Source organism: Poromitra crassiceps (genome assembly GCF_964638095.1).
Source record: "Poromitra crassiceps genome assembly, chromosome: 3".
Classification (NCBI taxonomy): domain Eukaryota; kingdom Metazoa; phylum Chordata; class Actinopteri; order Beryciformes; family Melamphaidae; genus Poromitra; species Poromitra crassiceps.
This window is the reverse complement of record NC_139625.1, coordinates 63,816,313-63,840,090: the sequence shown is the minus strand read 5'-3', so window position 1 is coordinate 63,840,090 and position 23,778 is coordinate 63,816,313. Positions and strand designations below refer to the sequence as shown.

The 23,778-nt window shown below is 44.4% G+C and overlaps 1 protein-coding gene across 1 annotated transcript; it reads left to right on the top strand.

The window, feature by feature from the left end:
- The first annotated feature begins 2,871 nt into the window (after positions 1 to 2,871).
- On the top strand, positions 2,872 to 23,778 carry LOC310773936 (sodium/potassium-transporting ATPase subunit alpha-1). Its single transcript, XM_083633944.1, has 21 exons — positions 2,872 to 2,904; positions 5,342 to 5,443; positions 5,792 to 5,893; positions 6,033 to 6,146; positions 7,034 to 7,168; positions 7,505 to 7,622; positions 8,601 to 8,869; positions 9,616 to 9,924; positions 10,518 to 10,652; positions 11,668 to 11,860; positions 12,306 to 12,481; positions 13,006 to 13,142; positions 14,242 to 14,392; positions 14,827 to 14,995; positions 15,116 to 15,270; positions 15,549 to 15,672; positions 16,246 to 16,391; positions 16,575 to 16,705; positions 18,359 to 18,460; positions 20,916 to 21,007; positions 23,596 to 23,778. The coding sequence occupies exons 3-21, from the start codon at positions 5,810 to 5,812 to the stop codon at positions 23,622 to 23,624; spliced, it is 2,769 nt and encodes a 922-aa protein (XP_083490070.1). The 5' UTR covers positions 2,872 to 2,904; positions 5,342 to 5,443; positions 5,792 to 5,809; the 3' UTR covers positions 23,625 to 23,778.

Sequence of the window (23,778 nt, the reverse complement as noted above, 5' to 3'; positions counted from 1 at the left end):
AGGAAAGAAAATTTGTACTAGTGGAAGGATATCAAAGTACTAAGATTCATTCATTCATTCATTCATTCATTTCTCTCATCATTTCTTACAGTATATGCACCAACATTGGTTGAGTTGAAAGCTAAAATGTATAGTACAATAATATAGCAATTTACAAGGGATACAAGTCATTTCTTTAAGAGATAATTCTATTCTCTTAACAGTCCAAAGGAAAGTCATAATATAAAATGTCTCCAATGATTTGCTAATACATACAGCAGTGCATACAAGCATGAAGGGGCACAGAGTGGTATACTGTCCCAGATCCAACACAATTGACCTTTCCTAAGCACTGCACCCCTTTTTAGTTCCTCTGCCAACTATCCCCTCCTGTTATACTAGACACTGTGTAACATGCAATGTACACCAGATGCGTTACGGCTGCATTGCGGATCCGGTAAAACTGCCGGATCGACTCTCGCCCATGTTAATTGATGGGCGATACATGTGATACGGAAAAATTATGCACCTGTTTCTATTTTTGTCGGATCCCGCATCCGTCAGACAGATGACATGCGAGTGTGGGTCTGTTGGCAGCCGTACCGGAGCCGTACTGCATCTGTTCCGGAGCTGGTGGACATTAGCCCTAAGTCTATGGGAGGACTGTTCAAACCATGCCCTCTTTGAACTCTAACTCCTCCTTCATACTTCATGCGAGAAACTCCTTTCGACAGGTCACCACCTCATGCTATATTACTCTTATTCAGCTTTTAGATATCTTTTGTACTTTTTGAGAAGTCGCAGTTTACGTTTTATGCTTTTTTCAACCTTCATAATGACGGCCTATGGAGCCAGCTTAGAGTGTGTGATGTCACAATTCAATCTCACTGACTTTATAGGCTGCCATTATAGGGGCAGGGCTTAGGAAAAGTCAATTATATTTAATGGGAAAGTAATTACTGCTCATAAAAGATAATCACCTTAATGTATGTCTGCGATACTGAAAATGGAAAACAAATGCTTGCACACAGGATTAATGTCAGTTTAGTGGTTTGTTCAGCATCAGTTCATGCAGCCACAGCAGCCATTTGTCACATATTTGAGGTCAAAATGTTGCAAAATAAAGTACCAAGGAAGCCTAAAGCAGTGGTGCTTTACTGTGCATGTGTCTACTAAAGATGACCTAAAGCAGTGGTGCTTTACTGTGCATGTGTCTACTAAAGATGAGCTAAAGCAGTGGTGCTTTACTGTGCATGTGTCTGCTAAAGATGACCTAAAGCAGTGGTGCTTTACTGTGCATGTGTCTACTAAAGATGAGCTAAAGCAGTGGTGCTTTACTGTGCATGTGTCTCCTAAAGATGACCTAAAGCAGTGGTGCTTTACTGTGCATGTGTCTACTAAAGATGATCTAAAGCAGTGGTGCTTTACTGTGCATGTGTCTACTAAAGATGAGCTAAAGCAGTGGTGCTTTACTGTGCATGTGTCTGCTAAAGATGACCTAAAGCAGTGGTGCTTTACTGTGCATGTGTCTACTAAAGATGATCTAAAGCAGTGGTGCTTTACTGTGCATGTGTCTACTAAAGATGACCTAAAGCAGTGGTGCTTTACTGTGCATGTGTCTACTAAAGATGAGCTAAAGCAGTGGTGCTTTACTGTGCATGTGTCTGCTAAAGATGATCTAAAGCAGTGGTGCTTTACTGTGCATGTGTCTACTAAAGATGACCTAAAGCAGTGGTGCTTTACTGTGCATGTGTCTACTAAAGATGAGCTAAAGCAGTGGTGCTTTACTGTGCATGTGTCTACTAAAGATGACCTAAAGCAGTGGTGCTTTACTGTGCATGTGTCTACTAAAGATGATCTAAAGCAGTGGTGCTTTACTGTGCATGTGTCTGCTAAAGATGACCTAAAGCAGTGGTGCTTTACTGTGCATGTGTCTACTAAAGATGACCATGCGTGCTCTCCCAATGCCTACAATAATGACAGATGAAATTCCACTAAATTATGTAGCACGCAGACAATTCCCCTCCTCATTCTTCCACTGTGGGCGAAACAGTGTGGGCACGCAAATGCGTCAGCCTCTCCGCTTTGAGCATTTTCAGAGCCGCTTTTATATGTGCCTTTTATTTTTATTTATTTATTTTTGACATGAGATTGCTGCTTGACGAGGCTGTAACATCTATTGTGTATAGCAAACGATGTTTGGGAAGTACACACTCTCTCTCTCATCCAAAAACAAACACAAACACCAAACAAACAAAACCGTAGAAGATCAAATGAGTTTGAGGTGGATGCTTTAAAGATGAATTCATGTTGGTGATGATGATGACTTTAAAAGCTCAACCGTGAGTCAGACAGTCAGCGTAACTCCACAGTATACAAATCAATTGCGTTCACTGATTCCATTCGCTTGTGGCAAAATGACTCTGCGTCTATATGAGCTCATGGATTAGCTCTCATGTTTGGCGGAGAGTTTTCAATCTAGTATGACTTGACTGCTTTGACTTAATCTGAAATCACACTGTAAACAAACATCTGTAATCCTCATCAGAATTCACATTTCTGCCCCGTCATCCTTCTAATCCCTGTATTGTTTTGGAGGAAATGATAGGACACATTGTAATCCTGGCAGCCAAAGCATCAGATCTCTAGTTTTAAAGTGACGGGGATTTGGTCTTGTTTTACGCAATGTCTCTAATCTCTAACCCCCCCGCCCCCCTCTCTCTCTCTCTCTCTCTGTCTCTCTGTCTCTCTGTCTCTCTGTCTCTCTCTCTCTCTCTCTCTCTCTCTGTCTCTCTCTGTCTCTCTCTCTCTCTCTCTCTCTCTCTCTCTCTCTCTCTCTGTCTCTCTGTCTCTCTCTCTCCATAGGATGATCACAAGTTGACCTTGGATGAACTTCACAGGAAATACGGAACCGACCTAACCAGGGTGAGTGAGTGAGTGTGTGTGTCTGAGGAAACGTGTCCTCGGACTGGCTTGATAGTAAAAGTTGTTCTACTGGTTGTAATAACATGGAGGATAATAAACCCAGAGGCTAAGATCTAGCAGTACAAACCGAGGTCACACGCACGCACACGCACACGCACACGCACACGCACACGCACGCACACACACACACACACACACACACACACACACACACACACACACACACACACACACACACACATTCTCACGTGGGTAAACGGAGGCTGGCGATTTGAAGGGTCAAGGCCGCGTTCATGCCGTACAAATAGAGGACATACACATACAATACAGATGCACACTCACGCGCACGTGCACACGCACACACACACACACACACACACACACACACACACACACACACAGACTCAGAATTCTATTACACAATACAATACAACCCCACACTGACCAAATCCTTGACTGATGATTATCTGTTGAAATCTGATCAGTCTGGGTTTTACCTCCAAAACAAGGCCTTCATTCACACAGGAGCACTGCTCTCATTGGCCGACCAACAGAAGAAAACCTGCAGCTCCTCCAAAGACGTCTCAGATGTTTTAGGTTACGGCTCCTTTTCCCTTAGTATTTATCCAATTAGCCACGTAAACCATTGTGATCACCGTCACGTCAACTCACTGTTCCATTCTGCCCATCAGTCTGGCCTCCAGGCCGTCCACATCGATTTCAGTGGGCGGGAGTACTTGCCTTGACAGACAACTCCTTCAGCCAATCAGCATCACCAAATCTAATCCAAATCCACCCGGAAGAACGGCGAAAGCATCTTTTCCGCCGAGAAACTCCGCTGCTGCATACTCACGTTAACGTTACTGCTCATTGCTTCGGGAGCCGTCATACTGTTTTGTCAGTAGTCTATGATTGGCTGGGTACGTTGTCAACTACGAGACAGGTCCCTGATTGGCCCGTGCACTTAGTAATTTGTGGAAATCTCTGGGGGCGGTCCAGACTGATCCACAGAAGGAAACAGAACGTGAGCTCACATGATCAGGATGGTTAACAGGCTAACTCAGTATTACAGTGTAATAACACTGGAACAACCTGTAAGGCAATACACTGACTGCTTTGCAAAAGAAGGATTCATTGATAATGGAAAGAAGATATTCCTCAGTCTCCTTTTCTCCTGGCCGTGTCGTAGTTTCTGTATCACAACTCGCAACTTAATTACCGCATACATAATTTAGCACACCACATACTGTTTTTGTTCTGTTTAATTACACTAAACTGCGGGAGTGCGGAAGGAAGCGGTGATTTAAAGATTACTCAGATTACTCTGCTCCCGTGTATTTGCTGTCTTCTGTTTTGTCAGCCGAACTCTAAACCTGCATCTCCGGAGGTATCGTGTGTGTGTGTGTGTGTGTGTGTGTGTGTGTGTGTGTGTGTGTGTGTGTGTGTGTGTGTGTGCGTGTGTGTGTGTGTGTGTGTGTGTGTGTGTGTGTGTGTGTGTGTGTGTGTGTGTGTGGATCTGTCTCACGTTTCGTCCTGTTACCCTACAGTAAACGGGGGCAAACGGAGTAGCTTGAGAGGGGGAAGTGAGAGTAGGGGGGAAAAACTAGACTTACAGGTTTTTCTTGTGTAGTTTTCCTTAGATCAGTGGTTGTCAACGTGGGGTCCAGGGACTACCAGGGGTCCTCGAGGGAGGTCCAGGAGGTCCCCAGCAAACTGTTAAATTGTTAAACTTCACCATTTCATTTAAAAGAAGTTAACACACAGTTTAGAGAATGTAATAATCACTGTTCTGATCATAGTTCTCTGTTATCTTTCCACCTACAATACAGATGGTCATGAAATTCTGGACAAAATCTTATCTAACAATAAAAACATTCTCAGATTTGAGACAAAATCTCATCTCTAATGTGGATTAAATTACAGGTCCCACACACACACACACGCACGCACGCACACACACACACACACACACACACACACACACACACACACACACACACACACACACACACACACACACACACACACACACACACACACGCACACACACACGCACACAGTACACATGCATTAATGTTGGCATTAGTGGTTACCCATTTGTTTTTACAAGTAATCTTTAGATAGTTTCTGGCTTCAGGTGTGATCACTTAACTCGCTCTTCTCTTTAATCTCCCCCTTTTCCTTCAACCCCGAGGCTGTTGCTGTAAAGAAGAACGTGTTTTTGCTCCACGTGTTCAGTCAAACCTCCTCCCTAATTCATTCTCTCTGTAGTGAAGTGATACATCACTTTTTAGACACACCTGTATGGGGCAACACTGCCTGAATATTGCATTACCAATCTTGGTTGACATCATCCTTGTTTGTTCTCCATCGTTCTCCTGCTCCTCTGACTGTGATCCTAACTGCGCCTCCTCTTCTCTCCTCCTCCTCTCTGCAGGGTCTGTCATCCTCCAGGGCAAAGGAGATCCTGGCCCGGGACGGCCCCAACGCCCTCACCCCTCCCCCCACCACGCCTGAATGGGTCAAGTTTTGTCGGCAGGTAAATGCGTCTTTGGGATTTCACTGGAACTCATAGACGGGAGTGTGGCAATTTACATGCAAAACATTTTGCTTGTAAGCATTTTTTTTATATTCAAATTTTGGAAACACAAATAAGAGTCCTGTGCAGTAAGATGAAGTTAACTGTATTGGCATACTGAGTGTAGGAGCTATTTGATCCAGAACACACTGAGACACAAACACTTTCTGGCCAACTTGATGTGGCAAATAAAGACTTGAAACTTGAATGTATTTCTTCTTGTTGTCAATAAAGACTTGAACCTTGAATGTATTTCATCTTGTTGTCAATAAAGAGGTGAATCTTGAATGCATGTCCTCTTGTTGTCAGCTGTTTGGTGGTTTCTCCATGCTGCTGTGGATCGGAGCCATCCTCTGCTTCCTGGCTTACGGCATCCAGGCGGCAGCAGAAGATGAACCGGCCAATGATAACGTAAGGAGAACTTTGTTAAATGAAAGAGCTGTCATCATTTACCTTCAAGCTGGCCAAATTCGCCAAAAGGAAGGACAATAAACAACTTCATTAACTGCCACTTGGTTATTAAAAAGACACCCCTTTCCTCTCCCTGCAGTTGTATTTGGGTGTTGTGCTCTCCGCTGTCGTCATCATCACTGGCTGTTTCTCCTACTACCAAGAGGCTAAGAGCTCCAGGATCATGGACTCCTTCAAGAACTTGGTCCCACAGGTGAGATTTCACATATTCCAGTGCTAGTTTGAGGTAATTGTGTGGTTAAAATAATTTGCCTAAATGGGGGAAAAGCATACCGATGATGGGAGTAATTCTTTGCCAAGTTCCTCATCGCTGTTATTCATATATCCGCCCGTCATCAGATCTTGACAGGTGGTTTGCAGTCTCCAGGGGCTGCTCACAGATCATCACGTTGAAGGCAGTGAAGTGATCCACCAGGGGAACATTTTGTACCGTGCTGAGGGAGCTACCTGAGCACCGATTGTACATTTTCACTCTGGGTTGTTTCATTTCCTGCTGCTGAGAACATCGCCCATCTATGTAGCCCCAAAACTCGTGGGTGTATCACCAATATTTGGCAACTCCTGTCCTGTCAAGAGACATAAAGAAAGAATAGTTATCCAACTTTCTGCTGAGTCAACTCTTAGAGCGATGCTGCAAAAAAGAAAAATTACTCATCGTATATCTCAGTCCACAAAAGAAAAATCTATTCAGGCAGTGTAATGCAGTGCTTCTCAAAGTGGGGTCCGGGACCCCCAGGGGTACTTGAGGGGGTTCTGGGGGGTCCCCAGCAAAAAGTGGAATGATTTATTTTCACTATAATTCCATCCATAAGTAACACAATGACAGAATGTATGACTATTTCAGTCATGGTTTTCATGTACACTTTCTGTAATAAAATATCCAAATGCAAAAATCTTATCAGAGGGGGGTCCCTGGGTGACAAAATCTTATCAAATGTCTAATTTGTGTCAGTTTAGGGGTCCTTGACGCGAAGAAGAAGAAGAAAAAAAAGAGAACCACTGGTGTACTTCTGAAATGTCAGCTTTATAGTTTAGAAATCACCTTTAAAATCTAATGTTGCTGTCATTGCTGTCCCATAGCAAGCCCTGGTCATCCGCGATGGTGAGAAGAAGAACATCAACGCTGAGGAGGTGGTGGTGGGAGACCTGGTGGAGGTGAAAGGAGGAGACAGGATCCCTGCTGATCTGCGTGTCGTCTCTGCTCACGGTTGCAAGGTACCGTTCCTCAGAGTCTGCCCTCACCTCTCCTGAAAGACATTTGTATGGACCAGTGGCTCCTGGAGAGCAATGCCTTTAAGATGTGTTTTAGATGACAACTCTTGTAGGGGAGGTGGCCTACTGGCCTTGGAAAGGGGAAACGATGATTTCCTCACATACAGTCTCAGTAAATCACGGTTAAGCTTGCTTATCACCTGATGATGTTAAAATTGCACATTCCTTTAAGTGAAGTTTACCTTAATTCAGCCTCCAAAACCAAAGTGTTTTAGTTCATACGTTGTCTTGTTTGTTTCTTGGTTTAAAGACATTCCCAAATGTGTCATCTCCCCCCAGGTGGACAACTCCTCTCTGACTGGTGAATCAGAGCCCCAGACTCGTACTCCAGACTTCTCCAATGACAACCCACTGGAGACCAGGAACATCGCTTTCTTCTCCACCAACTGTGTTGAAGGTAGAGAACAAAGCAGCATTGGAAGATGGAGAAATCACTGGCTCTGGAAGGGGATTATGGGGTCAAGATTAATTTGTGATAAATCTGTATTAGGTTAAATTTAACTTTAGGGGTGATGGAATTGTATGCATGCTGACTATTTCTACCATGTGTGCCTTGGTATTCTCTTGAGAAGTTGATGGAATTGTAAGCATGAAGACCATGTATAGTCTTTGAGTCTTGCTGGACCCTACAATTATTTCTATAATTAGACATCTATTCCATATATAGGTTGTAGTCCTGATAGACCATAGGGGTCTGTCAGGACTATAAATAATACCAAGGCTCAAATGGTAGAATGCGTCAGCAGCATGCATACAATTCCATCAACTCCCCCATTTTGGATTAGGTGCTGGACCTAGTCCAGACACCTGCATTTGTCCTTCATAGGACAACAGAAAAACGTACTCAGCACTGAAAGATGGGAGCGAAAGAGAAAAATGGCCACAATTTGCCAAACGTCAGGGCGATCCTTTTATTTTTACACGGAAAACCAGTAAAAGAAAATAAACATTTGACTCTGATAAAACTCAACCTTTTCCTTTGTGGCCTTTTGAGGCGAAACACAGTCTGAAATGTTCCTATCTAAAGTCGAGCAAGTGGACACAATAAATGCTCCTGAACAAATAGGAGTTTCACCAGTAGGACATAGCGTGGGAGGATCACGCTATTCCCCCCCAGTTCCCCTCCCCCCCTGAACAGCGGCCCCAGCGACCAGGACACATATCTTTAATCTGGTTTCCCACCCACAGACAGGGCCAATTGTGCCTGTATGGATGCCCGACCAAGCCAGAGGTAACATGAGGGCTCGAACTTGTGACCCTCATGTTGGTAGGCAGGGAATCTACTGCTGCACTACCCAGACGACTTGTCTGATGTCATGTGAAAAATGTAATCAACTATTTTGTGACTAAAAAAAAAATCCCCCTCGCCGTCCAGGTACTGCAAGAGGAGTCGTCATCAACACCGGAGACCGTACCGTCATGGGTCGCATCGCCACCCTGGCCTCCAGTCTGGAGGGCGGACAGACTCCCATCGCCAAGGAGATCGAGCACTTCATCCACATCATCACCGGTGTGGCCGTCTTCCTGGGCGTGTCCTTCTTTGTCCTCTCCCTCATCCTCGGGTATGGCTGGCTGGAGGCCGTCATCTTCCTCATCGGCATCATCGTCGCCAATGTGCCAGAGGGTCTCCTGGCCACCGTCACTGTGAGTTACAGCGTGCTTTGTGTTTCAACTGAATTTCATATTCTCCTGTTTCATATTCTCCTTTGTTTCATGCAAAAGAAAAATCATAAATATTTGTAGTAATTTATTCTCTAGTGTCCAAGTCTCACCTAAAGAGCTACAGGTTGCTTTGGGGGTGTTTCTAGCAGCCCCCAAAAAACACTGCTCTGATTGGCTGGTAGTGCCAGAGGCTCCGCCCCTCCCTGCCCTGAACAAAAGATGATTGGTTCACTCAGCTTTCAACATAACAATCTGACAATGTTCTGACTGGCCAATTTAATAGTTAAATTTTTTCTAAAGATTTTTTTTTTTTTTTTTTTTTACTTTTTACAACAACATTCAAAGTGTACAATCTATGATTTTTTTTTAAACATTGGATTTATGATACTATCATTACGTCACCTTTACAAATGATATCCTCCATTATCCATATTTTCCCATTGAGTTAAAATGACATGTTTGATAGCACTAGAGACCTTGGAGTGTCTGCGTCAATTTATGACTGGCTGCTGTACTTATCACTTTATAATGCCTGACTTGTGCTGATAGAGATATATATTCAAAGTCGACGTCCCAATCTTTGTTCAACCATAAATAAACAAGGACAAAAAGCCAAAACATGGCTGGAGGAGACACTTTCATTAGACAATATACTGTATATACACAGAGTATTTGACGCAAGTTACCATTGAAGATATGATAGCTAATCACTGGCTTTCCATCTCCAGGTGTGTCTAACCCTGACAGCCAAGCGCATGGCCAAGAAGAACTGCCTTGTGAAGAACCTGGAAGCCGTGGAGACTCTGGGCTCCACCTCCACCATCTGCTCCGACAAGACGGGCACGCTGACCCAGAACAGGATGACCGTGGCCCACATGTGGTTCGACAACCAGATTCATGAGGCCGACACCACCGAGAACCAGAGCGGGACATCCTTCGACAGGAGCTCCGCCACTTGGGCCGCCTTGGCCCGCGTCGCCGGACTCTGCAACCGCGCCGTCTTCCTGGCAGAGCAGAGCAACATTCCTATCCTGAAGGTTAGGGCTGTGCAATTACACAAACTCTAATCTCAATTACAAGTTTGGCTATTATAAAAAAAAGATAATTAAGATAAATGTTTTTTATATATATTGTTTATTTTAGTTAGCCTATTTATTTATCTATCTATCTATTTCCCCCCACTTTTATTCTGATTTATGTCCTTGTCTTTCAGTTAAATTATATTCAAAGTGAAAAGAAATTCAGTATTAAAAAAGAGATAAAACATTTCCAAGTTCAAGAAATGCATGATGTTGCCAGTCAGTGATAATCACGTTAAATAGTCGTAACCTCAAAATCAGTCAAAAATAATCGTGATTAAGAATTTTGCCATAATCAAGCAGCCCTACTGAAGGTGCCAGTCTATCATGCACACATCAGCCATTAGAACTTAATTACAGTATCGCTTTGCTCTAGTTAACTCATTGAGCCCGCAACAAAAGGTTGTGAATTATTCAACATTGCAAGACGATATCAAGAAGCCGGACATGTATAGAAGCTTTGACATTTGGTGTAACTTCATCTGTTAACCCTGCTTGTCAAGGAGCCAAAGGCACTGATCCATCTCTTGATATTTTGTATAATTCAACAGAGAGATGTGGCTGGTGACGCCTCTGAGTCTGCCCTACTCAAGTGTATTGAGTTGTGCTGCGGCTCTGTCAAAGAAATGAGAGAAAAATACTACAAGATCTCTGAGATCCCCTTCAACTCCACCAACAAGTACCAGGTAACAATTCAGCTCATGTAGGACTATTAGCTGAACCACTTAATGGGATATTGTTTAATTTGAATATAGTTTGGACATAGTTTGGACATAGTTGGTGGATCAGTGGTTAGCACTGTTGCCTCACAGCAAGAAGGCCCTGCCCCGGTCTGTCCCAGGTCCTTTCTGTGTGGAGTTTGCATGTTCTCCCCGTGTTCGTGTGGGTTTTCTCCGGGTGCTCCGGTTTCCTCCCACCATCAAAAGACATGTATGTTAGGGTTCATAGTACTCATGTCAGTGCCCCTGACCAAGGCATTGGCAAAAGGTCCCCGGGCGCTGCACTGCGGCTGCCCACTGCTCCTAGTTCAAGGAAGGTTCCTAGTAGAGGATGGGTCAAATGCAGAGGATGAATTTCCCCATGGGATAACTTTTAACTTATCTTAACTTAACTTAGTTTAGCCTTACAATAGGTATCAACAATGTAAGACAATATCCAAAGCAGGCTCCATTCCTTCACCCACAAAGTCAACTTTTATTTAAACTTTATCTATCATAATACTTATCTCATTGAGAGCAATGCTTTTTGCTTTCAGGAGTGCCCTGTTCACTCACACACACACACACACACACACACACACACACACACACACACACACACACACACACACACACACACACACACACACACACACACACACACACACACACACACACACACACACACACACACACACACACACACACAGTATACTTGGAAGCTGACCAGTACAACCACAGTCTGATCTGTTGGCCACTAAGCAGCTCCACTGGATCAGTTGGTGTTAAGGGCCTTGCTCAAGGGCACCTTGGTGGTGGACATGAGGGAGGGGCAAGCACTACTTTACACTGCCGGTCCCGGGGTTCGAACCGACGACCTTCCAGTCACAAGCTCGCTTCTCTAACCTTTAGGCTATCTGCTTTTGTTTGTCTGATTGTCTTAACTCCCAACAGTGTCTTTGACTGACAAATTCTATTTGGACTCCATCCTCCTATCCCACAGCTCTCCATCCATAAGAACACGACTCCCGGAGAGTCCAAGCACCTGCTGGTGATGAAAGGTGCCCCAGAGAGGATTCTGGACCGCTGCTCCACCATCTTGATCCAGGGAAAAGAGCAGCCTCTGGACGACGAGATGAAAGACGCTTTCCAGAACGCCTATGTTGAGCTGGGAGGGCTTGGAGAGAGAGTGCTGGGTAAGGTCCAGCTCAATCTATTTTTCAAATAAAAATAGACTCTGGGACAGCCCTACCTTTCTTTTCCAGCTTCTTGTACAGCGCACCTCTCCTGCCACCTTGTTTTATAGTTGTTAGGGTCATGGTTGAAGGTAGATGGTAGAGTAGGTTAGGTGGTAGGTTAGGCTGTGGAATACATCGTTTATTTTCTTTCTTTCTTTCTTTCTTTCTTTCTTTCTTTCTTTCTTTCTTTCTTTCTTTCTTTCTTTCTTTCTTTCCTTCTCTTCTCCCTCATCTGCCATGCATGTTTTACATAAGTAGTTCAGTTTTGATTGTTTAGTTATATCTAGCTAGACTAGTTTCTGTGAAGCCCTTTGAGACTTGCCTGTGAATTAGGGCTATATAAATAAACTAGACTTGTCTTTAAATGAAGATTGACATGTATTTTCTTTATGCTCCCATCCAGGTTTCTGCCATTTCTGTCTCCCCGATGACCAGTTTGCAGAGGGCTTTGCCTTTGACACAGAGGAGGTGAACTTCCCCACTGAGAACCTGTGCTTTGTTGGCCTCATGTCCATGATCGACCCTCCTCGTGCTGCCGTGCCCGACGCTGTGGGCAAATGCAGGAGCGCTGGAATCAAGGTATGTCTCCACTGTCTCAAGATTCAAGATTCAAGATTCAAGTTTATTAAGTGTCCCAGAAGGGCAAATTGATTTGCAGCGAGTGTAAAAACACAGAGACATAAAGCACATGGGTACAAGCAGCAGTTTAAAGGCCTCTGCTCCAGGCTTCTGCTCCATCCCTATCTCTGCGGAAAAACATGGCTGACTTATACACTTTCTGACTCACAGTCCAGGATAATGATTTTCCTTAATGGTTTTTTTAATGATATTGTTCTTCAGTTCCTAAAACCTCCAACCACCACAGTATCTGTCAAACAAACCTCAAAGGAATGTGAACAGAGTTGCACTGATTGCTCGTCAGCCAAAACAAACCATTTGCAAATATATTGTAAAAATATAACACTGTCAAAATCTATGCGGGTAAACCGTTAAATCAGCCAACTTTTCTCAATTCTTGATAAAGTAGACATTTGGGCAAAGGTTTCTGTGAAGCTTGGCACAACTTTCAGGTTGAGAGTCTTGTCTTATCTTGTCCCCTTCAGGTTATCATGGTAACAGGAGATCATCCAATCACAGCCAAGGCCATCGCTAAGGGTGTGGGTATCATCTCCGAAGGCAACGAGACCGTTGAGGACATTGCTGCTCGTCTGAACGTCCCAGTGTCAGAGGTCAACCCCAGGTTTGTACACTCACTGTCTTCAACACAACACTGCACCAGTTCTGTCATGTAAGACCTGCTCAACTGCAAATCAACATCATCTTCATCTTCAATCAAGGGTAATCTTGATACAAGTAATAAAATAAAAGAAGACTGTGTCGAGAAGTTACAGGAACTTGGCCCCATACACTCCTAGCGCCCCCTGGTGGCTGAGCAGAACAAGGCTGCATGTCCACAAGGATCCTTTCTTCACAACACTGTTTTCTTTTCATCATTTACAGTTAGATCTCCATAACCCCGACACAACTGAGCCATTAGCATGTTTTTAGCACTCATGGGAAATGGTAAAAATGAATTTGTTGAAGAGTGCTGTGTTTTAAAATAAAATTATTACATTAAAAAAGTAAATGATTATTATTATTATTAATTTCTGGTCACCAAATGTCCTGAGCTCAATTTATTTGTGAAGAAGTTTAGTTTGAGTTACTCATGTGGTATTTGGAGGTAGCCAATGAATTAGTACTAATGGTGCCAAATAAAATTTGCATTGGAAAACAAGTTCAGCAATCTGCTCAGCCAAAAAGCCTTTTACCATCGAGTCAGAGCAGACACATAAATCTACATATGGCTATATGTGTTTGCCGATTCAACCAGTTTAGTCTCCAGTAATTTACATCTGAAATACTGCCAGTTCAAAGAAAACAGAAGATTGTTTTTATTCTAGAAATAGCCAGTGTCCTGCAGTAAACTCCTATCTCTTATTTTGCCCTTTTCTTAATATAATTGACAGAGGGTGTCAACAATGTGGACAAAATATAAAATTTCCCTGGGACCAAGATACACTATTGAAGCTGTTATTGGCTCTTTTGAGATACAGCGTCTCAGCCAGACCTGAAGATTTAGAACCCTCTACTCTAAATCTAACTTTTTGCTGATGGCTCCACCGTTTTCCTCTCAAGGGACGCCAAGGCCGGCGCTGTCTGTTTTCTCGTGGAATTTCCTGTTTTGCCTGCTCGCCTTTTCCTTTCATTATTTCCCCTTTGTGTGCTCGCGTTGCCCCACGATCGCAGGCTCTCAGATCAGAAGTGCCTTCCTAATGCTGCTGTGTTTTCCTCTCCAGGGATGCCAAGGCCTGCGTGGTCCACGGTGGGGAGCTGAAAGAGATGACCGTGGAGCACCTGGACGACATCCTGTCGCACCACACTGAGATCGTGTTTGCCAGAACGTCACCTCAGCAGAAACTCATCATCGTGGAGGGCTGCCAGAGACAGGTCAGCAGCCGCTTTCACAGTCGTGGGCGAGGATTCAGGGCTTTGACCTTTTCCGGTCCGATCCAGGGACACAGTTTAGCTGTTTCTAAACATGCAGTGAACTCCTGCTCTTAACCACACCTTAGTCAAATGGGCTGCATGTTTAGAACCAATTCTCCGTTTTGAGCGCACTCCCGCGACTGCGGAGCATAGACACGTTCATTCATTTCAATCGAGTGAAAACCAAAACAAGGAAGTCAAGTCTATATAGCCAATCAGACTTGCGCGATACTATGACGTAGTCAGCGACACTAGACATTTCACTAGGTAGCAGACACTGCTCGCCGACACTTGAAAGTGTCGACTCAAGTCCTCATTTCTGTCGGCGACCGTTTCAAAAGTGTCGGCAGACAAAGCATAAATTGAGCTTAACTCTCTCTCCTCTCTCTCTGCAGGGCGCCATCGTGGCTGTGACAGGTGACGGCGTGAACGACTCTCCAGCTCTGAAAAAGGCCGACATCGGTGTCGCCATGGGCATCGCCGGATCTGACGTCTCCAAACAGGCTGCTGACATGATCCTACTCGACGACAACTTTGCCTCCATCGTCACTGGAGTGGAAGAGGGTATGTTTTTTTATGGCCGAGGGATCAAGGGAAGGCTTCCTTTAAAAATCAACGAAAGCTTCACACTGCCCACGTTGGGTTCTTCACTACATTCATTCTTCTTCTTGTCTTAAATTACAGGCCGTCTGATCTTTGATAACTTGAAGAAGTCCATCGCCTACACCCTGACCAGTAACATCCCTGAGATCTCACCCTTCCTCTTCTTCATCATCGCCAACATTCCTCTGCCTCTGGGCACCGTCACCATCCTCTGTATCGACCTGGGAACTGACATGGTGAGCTTTTTGATTGGATTGATTGAGGTTTCTCCTGTGTATCATGCTGATAGACCTACAAGGGCTCAGAAATGTGGGCAAAGATCAGATCAAATTTCGAACTGTGTGGCACAACAGACAAACATCATATTCCTTGTGATCACGCAAGTTTGACATATAAAGACAACCATGATCATTCTGATCTATGCATGAAAACAAATTGCATGTGGATGTGGATGCATCAATCTACTCTGTGGCCTCTGATCATCATGTGTTGACGTCTTCTCGTTGCCTCCCAGGTTCCTGCCATCTCCCTGGCTTACGAAGCAGCTGAGAGCGACATCATGAAGAGGCAGCCCAGAAACCCCAAAACAGACAAACTGGTCAACGAGAGGCTCATCAGTATAGCCTACGGACAGATCGGTACGAGGGGTCAACTCTTACTTCAGCTTTTCCACATAATGATAACAATGTTATCCCTTTATTGTTGAACCTCTGTGATCTGAAATGAAGTGTGTGCATGTTTGTGTTTGAGGTCAGTCAGATAAGATATGGATCTATTCAAACTCTATGTTTCATCATTTCTTTGTCAGAAATGATTTTCCAGAATATATGGCAGGATAGACCCTTTTCACGGGGGCCATTTTGTGTCAAAAAAGGCAGGGTTAACACAGGTGCAAGCAAAACACTAATGAGGGTTTCAAACTTCCATGATTGAATGTGGAAACCCTCATTAGTGTTTTGCTCGCACCTGTGTTTATTCTGCCTTTTTGACACAAAATGGCCCCCGTGAAAAGGGTCTATTCTTTCCAATTGGCAAACATGCAGTGTCCCCAAATAGTGAATGACTCTTGATGTCTTTTTAATCTGTGTCCCCTGGACCAACAACTCAAACTGCCAAAACCCAACCCAAACATACAAATGCAGAAAACCAAAGCATACAATATCTGCACTGCACTGTTCTGACCCAAGTCTGCTGCTCTCTCCCTCTGTCAGGTATGATGCAGGCCACAGCAGGCTTCTTCACCTACTTTGTGATCTTGGCTGAGAATGGTTTTCTACCCATGGACCTGGTGGGGATCCGAGTATTCTGGGACGACAGGATGATAAACGACCTGGAAGACAGCTACGGACAGCAGTGGGTAAGTAACACTGATCTTTTATTTAGTTTACCTTGCTAATGCTGCACCATGTCACTAGAAAAGCTGTTACAGACAGCAGTGGAGGACCGGATAAAATAACATTTAATTGAACCACATGAACATATTGTTGACGATGAATGGCGTAGTTGTAATCTATTTCTACTCTCCCTCTCTATTCACCAGACATACGAGCGCAGAAAGATCGTAGAGTTCACCTGCCACACAGCATTCTTCGCTAGCATTGTCATCGTCCAGTGGGCCGATCTGATTATCTGTAAGACCAGGAGGAACTCCATCCTGCAGCAAGGAATGAAGTATGTATACATGGAGCCATAAGATACAGCCGTGGCTTTCAAACCTGCATTTTCCAAACATTTTCTCATACCATAAAGCTGTGTACTCATGTAGCCTGCATGCTGGAGATCTCTCTCTGGGTCTGGGACACTTCTAGCTCCAAACTGCTGGTTAGTGGCCAGTGATTGGTTGTCCCTGTTGTAATCAAATAGTAATGAATTTAGTGATCAGGCGCACCCACCCAACCTGACTGTTGACTTTTGAAAAGGAGCCACAGGTCGTAGCACCAATAAGAGTATTGGTGCTACGACCTGTCAGTCATTACATTTTGACCACTAGCCGGCCCTCAAAACAGCAGGGGCCAGCGGGGGCTGCAAAGTGGCACAGACTCATTTGTGGAGTATGTGAAGTGCAGAGATTCATCATATTTTAGTCTTGGGAGAGAAGCAGCATAAGATACTATACTAACAGACAGACAGGCAGGCAGGCAGGCAGGCAGACAGACAGACAGACAGGCAGACAGACAGACAGGCAGACAGACAGACAGACAGGCAGACAGACAGACAGACAGGCAGACAGACAGACAGACAGACAGACAGGCAGGCAGGCAGGCAGACAGGCAGACAGACAGACAGACAGACAGACAGACAGACAGACAAACAGGCATGGGAGCAGGCAGGTAGGCAGACAGACAGACAGACAGACACTCCTTGGTGGAGATAAAAAGATAAAATGACAGATACCTGCAGTGCAGGTAAGATAAAACGGTGATGTAAGGCACCTTGAAAACATCTCACCTCAAAAGAAAGAAACAAGCAAACAAAAACATTTGCTGTTGTTAAATTCAGCAAAGTAATCTGATAAGTCACATATGGCTTTATGAAAAATAACTAACTAGTACTAACCAGAGAGCTATTAAGCATTGGTCTTACTCTCATACAGTATGTTTTTACTTTGATGAAAATGTCAATGACATATTCAGTTGTAATTATAGGTATTTTGGTGATCCTCCTAACATTTAATCAGTAATCACATAGATATCATTTAAAGGTTCTAATTGTGAGGGGCATGGTGGTGCAGTGGTAAGCGCTGTCGCCTCACAGCTAGAAGGTCCTGGGTTCGATTCCCACCTCGGACGCTGTGAGTGCTGAAGGAGTGCGTGCCCGTCCTCATGTCCTCGAGTGCTCGCCGCCCGGGTGGGGTCGTCAAAAGGGCCTTTCTGTGTGGAGTTTGCATGTTCTCCCCGTGCTCCCTGGGGGTTTCCTTCATATAGGAACCCCTTCACCAAAACATGCAATATCCTGGTCGCTGATGTGGTGCCTCCTCTGGTCGTTCGAGGCGCCTGTTCGGAGGGAGGGGAGCTTGTTGGAATAGCGTGATCCTCCCACGTGCTATGACCTACTGGTGAAGCTTCCCCTGTCAGGTGAAAAGAAGCAGCTGGCTACTGCCCATGTCTCGGAGGAAGCATGGAGGCAGTTTCGGTTCTCCCCAGATTGGCAGAGGGTGGAGCAGCAACCAGGATAAATAAATTAAAATTAGCACTAATGGGGGATAAAAATTGGATAAAAAATGGGGGGGGGGGGGGATATACATAATAAAAAAAGCATAGCTGCTAAGAAAAAGAAAAGAAAAAAAAAGGTTCTAATTGTGTTTTTCACTCTGCTCTTCCTCAGGAACCGCATCCTGATCTTTGGACTGTTTGAAGAGACGGCGCTGGCTGCCTTCCTCTCCTACTGCCCCGGCATGGACGTGGCCCTCAGAATGTACCCTCTCAAGTGAGTAACACACACACACACACACACACACACACACACATGCACACGCACACACCCACCAACACACACACGCACACACGCGCACACACACACACACACACACACACACACACACACACACACACACACACACACACACACACACACACACACACACACACACACACACACACACACAGACCTAAAGTCAGCAACTAAAATAAGCATCATTGCTTCCAAATGGAAGCTTCATATACCCAAGAAAGTAAACACTTCACATTATTGAGATTGAAATAAAAAAAATAGTATTTATTATTTGTGATTGCCAAGTATTACGTTTTTAAACTAACTAAAAATCCTAGATTTCAGAATTCAGATATGCGGTTACTGAACCCAACAGGTCAACATTATCTACTGAGGATAGACTACTGAGCTATGACTAGGCGACAGCACATCGTTCCATCTTCTTCACTGTTGCAATGATTGAAATGTGAAATGCATCACTCCCTGAGCTGGTATCTGGACTACAATGTGCACATAAAATGACTCTGAAACTTTTGAAGTGCTCACTCGTAGTGTTGGGTGGATATGATCTTGCAGATGGTAGACCGTCTCAGGTAATCTTCTCTACAGAAGCAGAGCTATAATGAGATGCTCTGCCTGACAGAGAGCAGAAAGCAGCATCAGACCTTTAAGTTAGGCTCATTACCCACTTAAAGCTCCTTCTCCTTGTTGTTGTTTGTAGCGCTTCTTCCCTTTCTCTGGCTTCTGCAGCTGCTGCCTTTTCATCTGTTCCTGTTTTCTCTCCCTCCTCCTCACCCACCATCCCACTCACTCACCTCTCTCTTCGGTTTATCTCTCTATACTGTAAGAACGGTTGTCTAAAGTATATATATATATTTTTTACAGATACAATACTCATTTTCTCTTAAGGAAAAATCAAGCATACTGCTGATTTCCCCTCCCTATCATTGAATATGTTGCTTCAACAAGCTCAACGTGTTCTGATAGGCTGATGACTAGAGCAGCCGTGATCTGCTGTGTAAGAGCCAAGTTTTATTGGGCCTAGATTATGGAGAAGCGTGCATCTGTCCGTCCATCTGTCTTTGTTTATTTTTATGCCTCTTGATGAGTTGTCACGTCACCCCACCCCCCCAGCTCGTGCTATCGAAAATATGATCGAGTATCAATATTTTCCTGGGTATCTGTATTGAAGTTAGAAATTCTAGTATGCTGACGACCCTAGTTCCTGGTGTTTTCTGTCTCCTCTCCACTTTCTCTCTCCAACCTCCTCACCCACCCGCTCACCTCTGTCTTCAGGTGACTGCTGATGTTTAACCATGGTTGGCCCCCTGTGTCCCCCTGTCTCTATCGCTTTATCTGTCTATCTATCTCTCCTCCCAGTCTCTCTCTCTTCCTGTCCCTATTATGTCTTGTTTGCTTTCTGTGTTTCTGTATATATCTCTATTTCCCCTTTGTCTCTCTCTCTGTCTCTCTCTCTCAATTAAGATTCAGATATCTGCCTGAAATACAAAGGTACTTGTTGCCAAAGGAATTGCCAATTAAGGTATGAAGGGATCTCGCTACGAATAATGAAGAAGCAGTGACAGCAAATATTAAAGCAATCAAACATGGAATTCGGCATCATATCAGTCGCCCAGCCAATCAGTAAATTAACCTGTCAATCAAACAATGTGTTAGTGTTTCCCCCGAGGATATTGTAGGGTTTCATTTCATCATGATTTTCAATATGAATATATATTTTGACATTTAGAGAGGCAAAGGCAGAGATTTCTCTGCTGATTACTGTAATCTCTCATGTAGCCTAGTCCCCCCCCCCTCCCCGGGCACTGGGTAGGTCAGAGGCCCTTAAGAGAAGGAAAAGTGAGATACTTCACTAATGAGTCAGAAAAAGCACACCAGTACCAGTACCAGCATACACAAGAATAATAAGTAACCATCATATTGATCGCATGAGATTCCTAGTCATTTAAAAGGCAAAACAATTTGTGAGGGTCTGTTTGTGCGTGCATGTGCATGTGTGTGTGTGTGCGTGCAAGCGAGCGTGTGTTTGTGTGTGTGTATGTGTGTGTATGTGTGTGTCCGTGTGTGTGTGTGTGTGTGCGTGTGTGTGCGTGCGTGCGTGCGTGCGTGCGCGCGCGTGGTTGTGTGCACCTTCCGAGCTTTGTCTCATTGGGTTTGTAAGTGTGATCGCTGCGGGCAGAAAGGACTCGCAAACTCTTACCTCTTCAGCCCAGAATGCAACACATTCATTTAACACATGTGTGTGACTCATTTTGCTTTATACAGCTTCTCAATGAATTCTAATAGTTTGATAGAACTTAAGAATAGGTTCATAACTTCATGTTTACCTCTGTCTCAGTAAAAGCATGGGGAAATAGCTCTTATGGTCTTAGTATAGTTGTCACACTAATTTGTAACTATTTTTCTCTATCTATCCATCCATCCATCCCAGGCCATGCTGGTGGTTCTGTGCCTTCCCCTACTCCCTCCTCATCTTCCTCTATGATGAAGCCAGAAGATACATCCTCCGACGGAACCCAGGCGGTAAGAGCTTTTACTGGCTGTTTCTACCTGTACCTGCTCACCTTTACTGTGAAACAGTGCCTCTACTCTCTGTATCTGGATAGATGTCAAGGATTGGATCAGTTTTTCTTGTCCTACTTTTTTTGATTAAAGATTTTTGTTTGTTTATTGTTCAACAAAAATAGATGTTAGGGTGCAGGATTTACTGAGTTTTATGATGAAAGGTTTTCATCAAGAGATCAAAGATTTATATATTTTTTCTGATGAATTATTCTCTAATTTCAGCTCTAATTTCAATGCAGTGAAAGGAGCATGTATAAAAAGTAAAAGACAATTATTATTCCAACCTGCTGATTGCCATCATTTGCCCTGCAAGAGGTAAATGATTCTATAAGATGATGTGATGCTTTTACTTATAAATCATCCATACCATCATAAATCATACCATATACCCTAATACTAAATGTAAGCTGTGGTTTGCAATTTCATTTTTTGAACACTGGTTTCACTAAGTTGTGTAAAACATTTTCACACTATATCAGTGTTGCCATGATACCAGATCTTTGACTTCACCTGATGCTGACATATACGCTGCCAAATACAAAGAGCAGAGCACTGCTAGATAGGAAGAGAGAGGTCGGTGTACAGGAAGGGTAGTGACAGATGATAAGGCTGAATGACATGTGTGTGTGTGTGCGTGCTTATATATGTGTGAAGGTGTGTATGTTTCTGTGTGTGTGTGTGTGTGTGCGCCCACACACGTGTCTGTGGTCTGTTACATGTATCACTGAGTCTGCATACAGACGGGTGAAGCGTGACATATGGCCGTCACGACATATGACCGTCACGACATGGCCGTCACGACGACCCGGTGGGAAATGAACCCACAACCCTGCCATTGTGAACACTGCGTTCCACCCACTGAACAGTGCTCAACCTGCATGCATGTTAGCTGTGTCACAGCTGCGTGTGTGTGTGTGTGTGTGTGTGTGTGTGTGTGTGTGTTTGTGTGTTAATTTGTCTGCTACATCTGAGTCTCGCAGCACAGATCAGTGAACATCCCATTGCCCATCCATGGTTAATAATGTGTTCTGTACCCCAGTTAAGATGAGAGAGTAAAACACATATCCAAGTCCCCCGTTTCTATCTTTTTAAAAGAAAAACATTCAGAAAAACAATTAATATTTATTATAAAAAAATAACTCAAGGAAAGGGTACAGACTGGGGAGTGTAGAGGTAAAAGCACTCGCCTACAACCGCGTTCAATTCCTGGTAGCGGTACTTCTGGCTTGGTCAGATGTGCCTCCAGACACAATTGGCTATGTCTGGGGGTGGGAAGCCGGTGGGGTATGAGTCCTGGTCACTGCACTAGTGCCTTCTCTGGTCGGTCGGGGCGCCTGTTCTGGGGGAGGGGAACTGGGGAGGAATAGTGTGATCCTCCCACGCGCTACGTATCCTGGCGGTGAAACTCCTCACTGTCAGGTGAAAAGACTGCACATGTATCGGAGGAAGCATGTTCTAGTCTACCGCTCTCCCCGGATAGGCAGAGGGGGTGGAGCAATGACTGTGACAGCAGGGGCAATTGGCCAAATACAATTGGGAGAAAATGACAGAAAAATCGGAAAAGGGTACCCTTGTACCCTGGTTAACACACTTTCACCTTAAAGTGGTAACCAAGATTTTAGCCCAGATTTTATCCTCCTCTGGGCTCTAAATCACATAATTCAAACTTTAATTCAAACTCACTTTGTGCCCAGTTTTCTCAAATATGCCATTTGACACTTCTAACCAAAAAATATGGCATGGGACTTAAACCCCAATCCACAGGACCAGGTCGACGAGTCCAGCATCCCCTTTTAGTCCCACGGCCAAGTCATTTCTTCCCTGGCAGATTACCCCTGCTAGCTGGCTCGTGGGATGATATCATCCTCTCATGGCCCACTGCGAGACAAACATGTCACAACCTGTCTGTCCGCCTGCCAGTCCCCCGCCGAGGGAGACGTTCCAGGACGAGGCTCTTAATAGCATCGTGTCTTGGCGTCCTCGTTTCTAAATTCAAGGAGTGACTCGCTCCTGCTCACATGCTGCGACCCCCGTCTTATTTCTCCATGCGCGGCTGGCAGCCGGTAACCTGGTGCTGCCAGATGGTTTGTTTCACATAACCATCTGGGAACTTGTTCGGGAAACCGTTTATTCGAGGCATGCACTTAAAAAAAACTGGCAGGTGATTGGACGAACCATCTGTCTATCATGTCTATCACAGGCTCGCTGCTCGCTGTCGTTACACCTGAATCCTGCCCGTAGCTGCCTCTGGATGCTGATTGGTGCGAACCACCATTATAGATTGGAACATGCAACATGTCTTTATTTGTCATGTGATCGTGATGTCATGACTTGTACGAATCCAGCTGCCTCACAAGGTTAGGCAGCCGGTGTGGGATGATAGCATCTCATGGCCCAAACATAACGTGAAAATACCACACCCTTTTTTGCCCTCTCTCGTATGCGGGATTTGTCTTTAAAAGACATGGAGGAGTTGGAATCTGCGAGACGAAGACGTCCCCCCGGCCCGAACCCTGTCCCTAATTCTGTCTCCTTTTGGTTTCTAGGTTGGGTGGAACAGGAGACTTACTACTGAGTCAACGCAGGATTGTTCAGTGTTTCATTGTTATCTTAACTCCCATGTTACATTTCTGTCCAAGTCAACGCAAAGAAAACAAAGTGTGGATGTATTAAGGACGTCTTGGTCATGAAAATGTCATTCACAATAAAAACTTTTCCGTACCAATGTA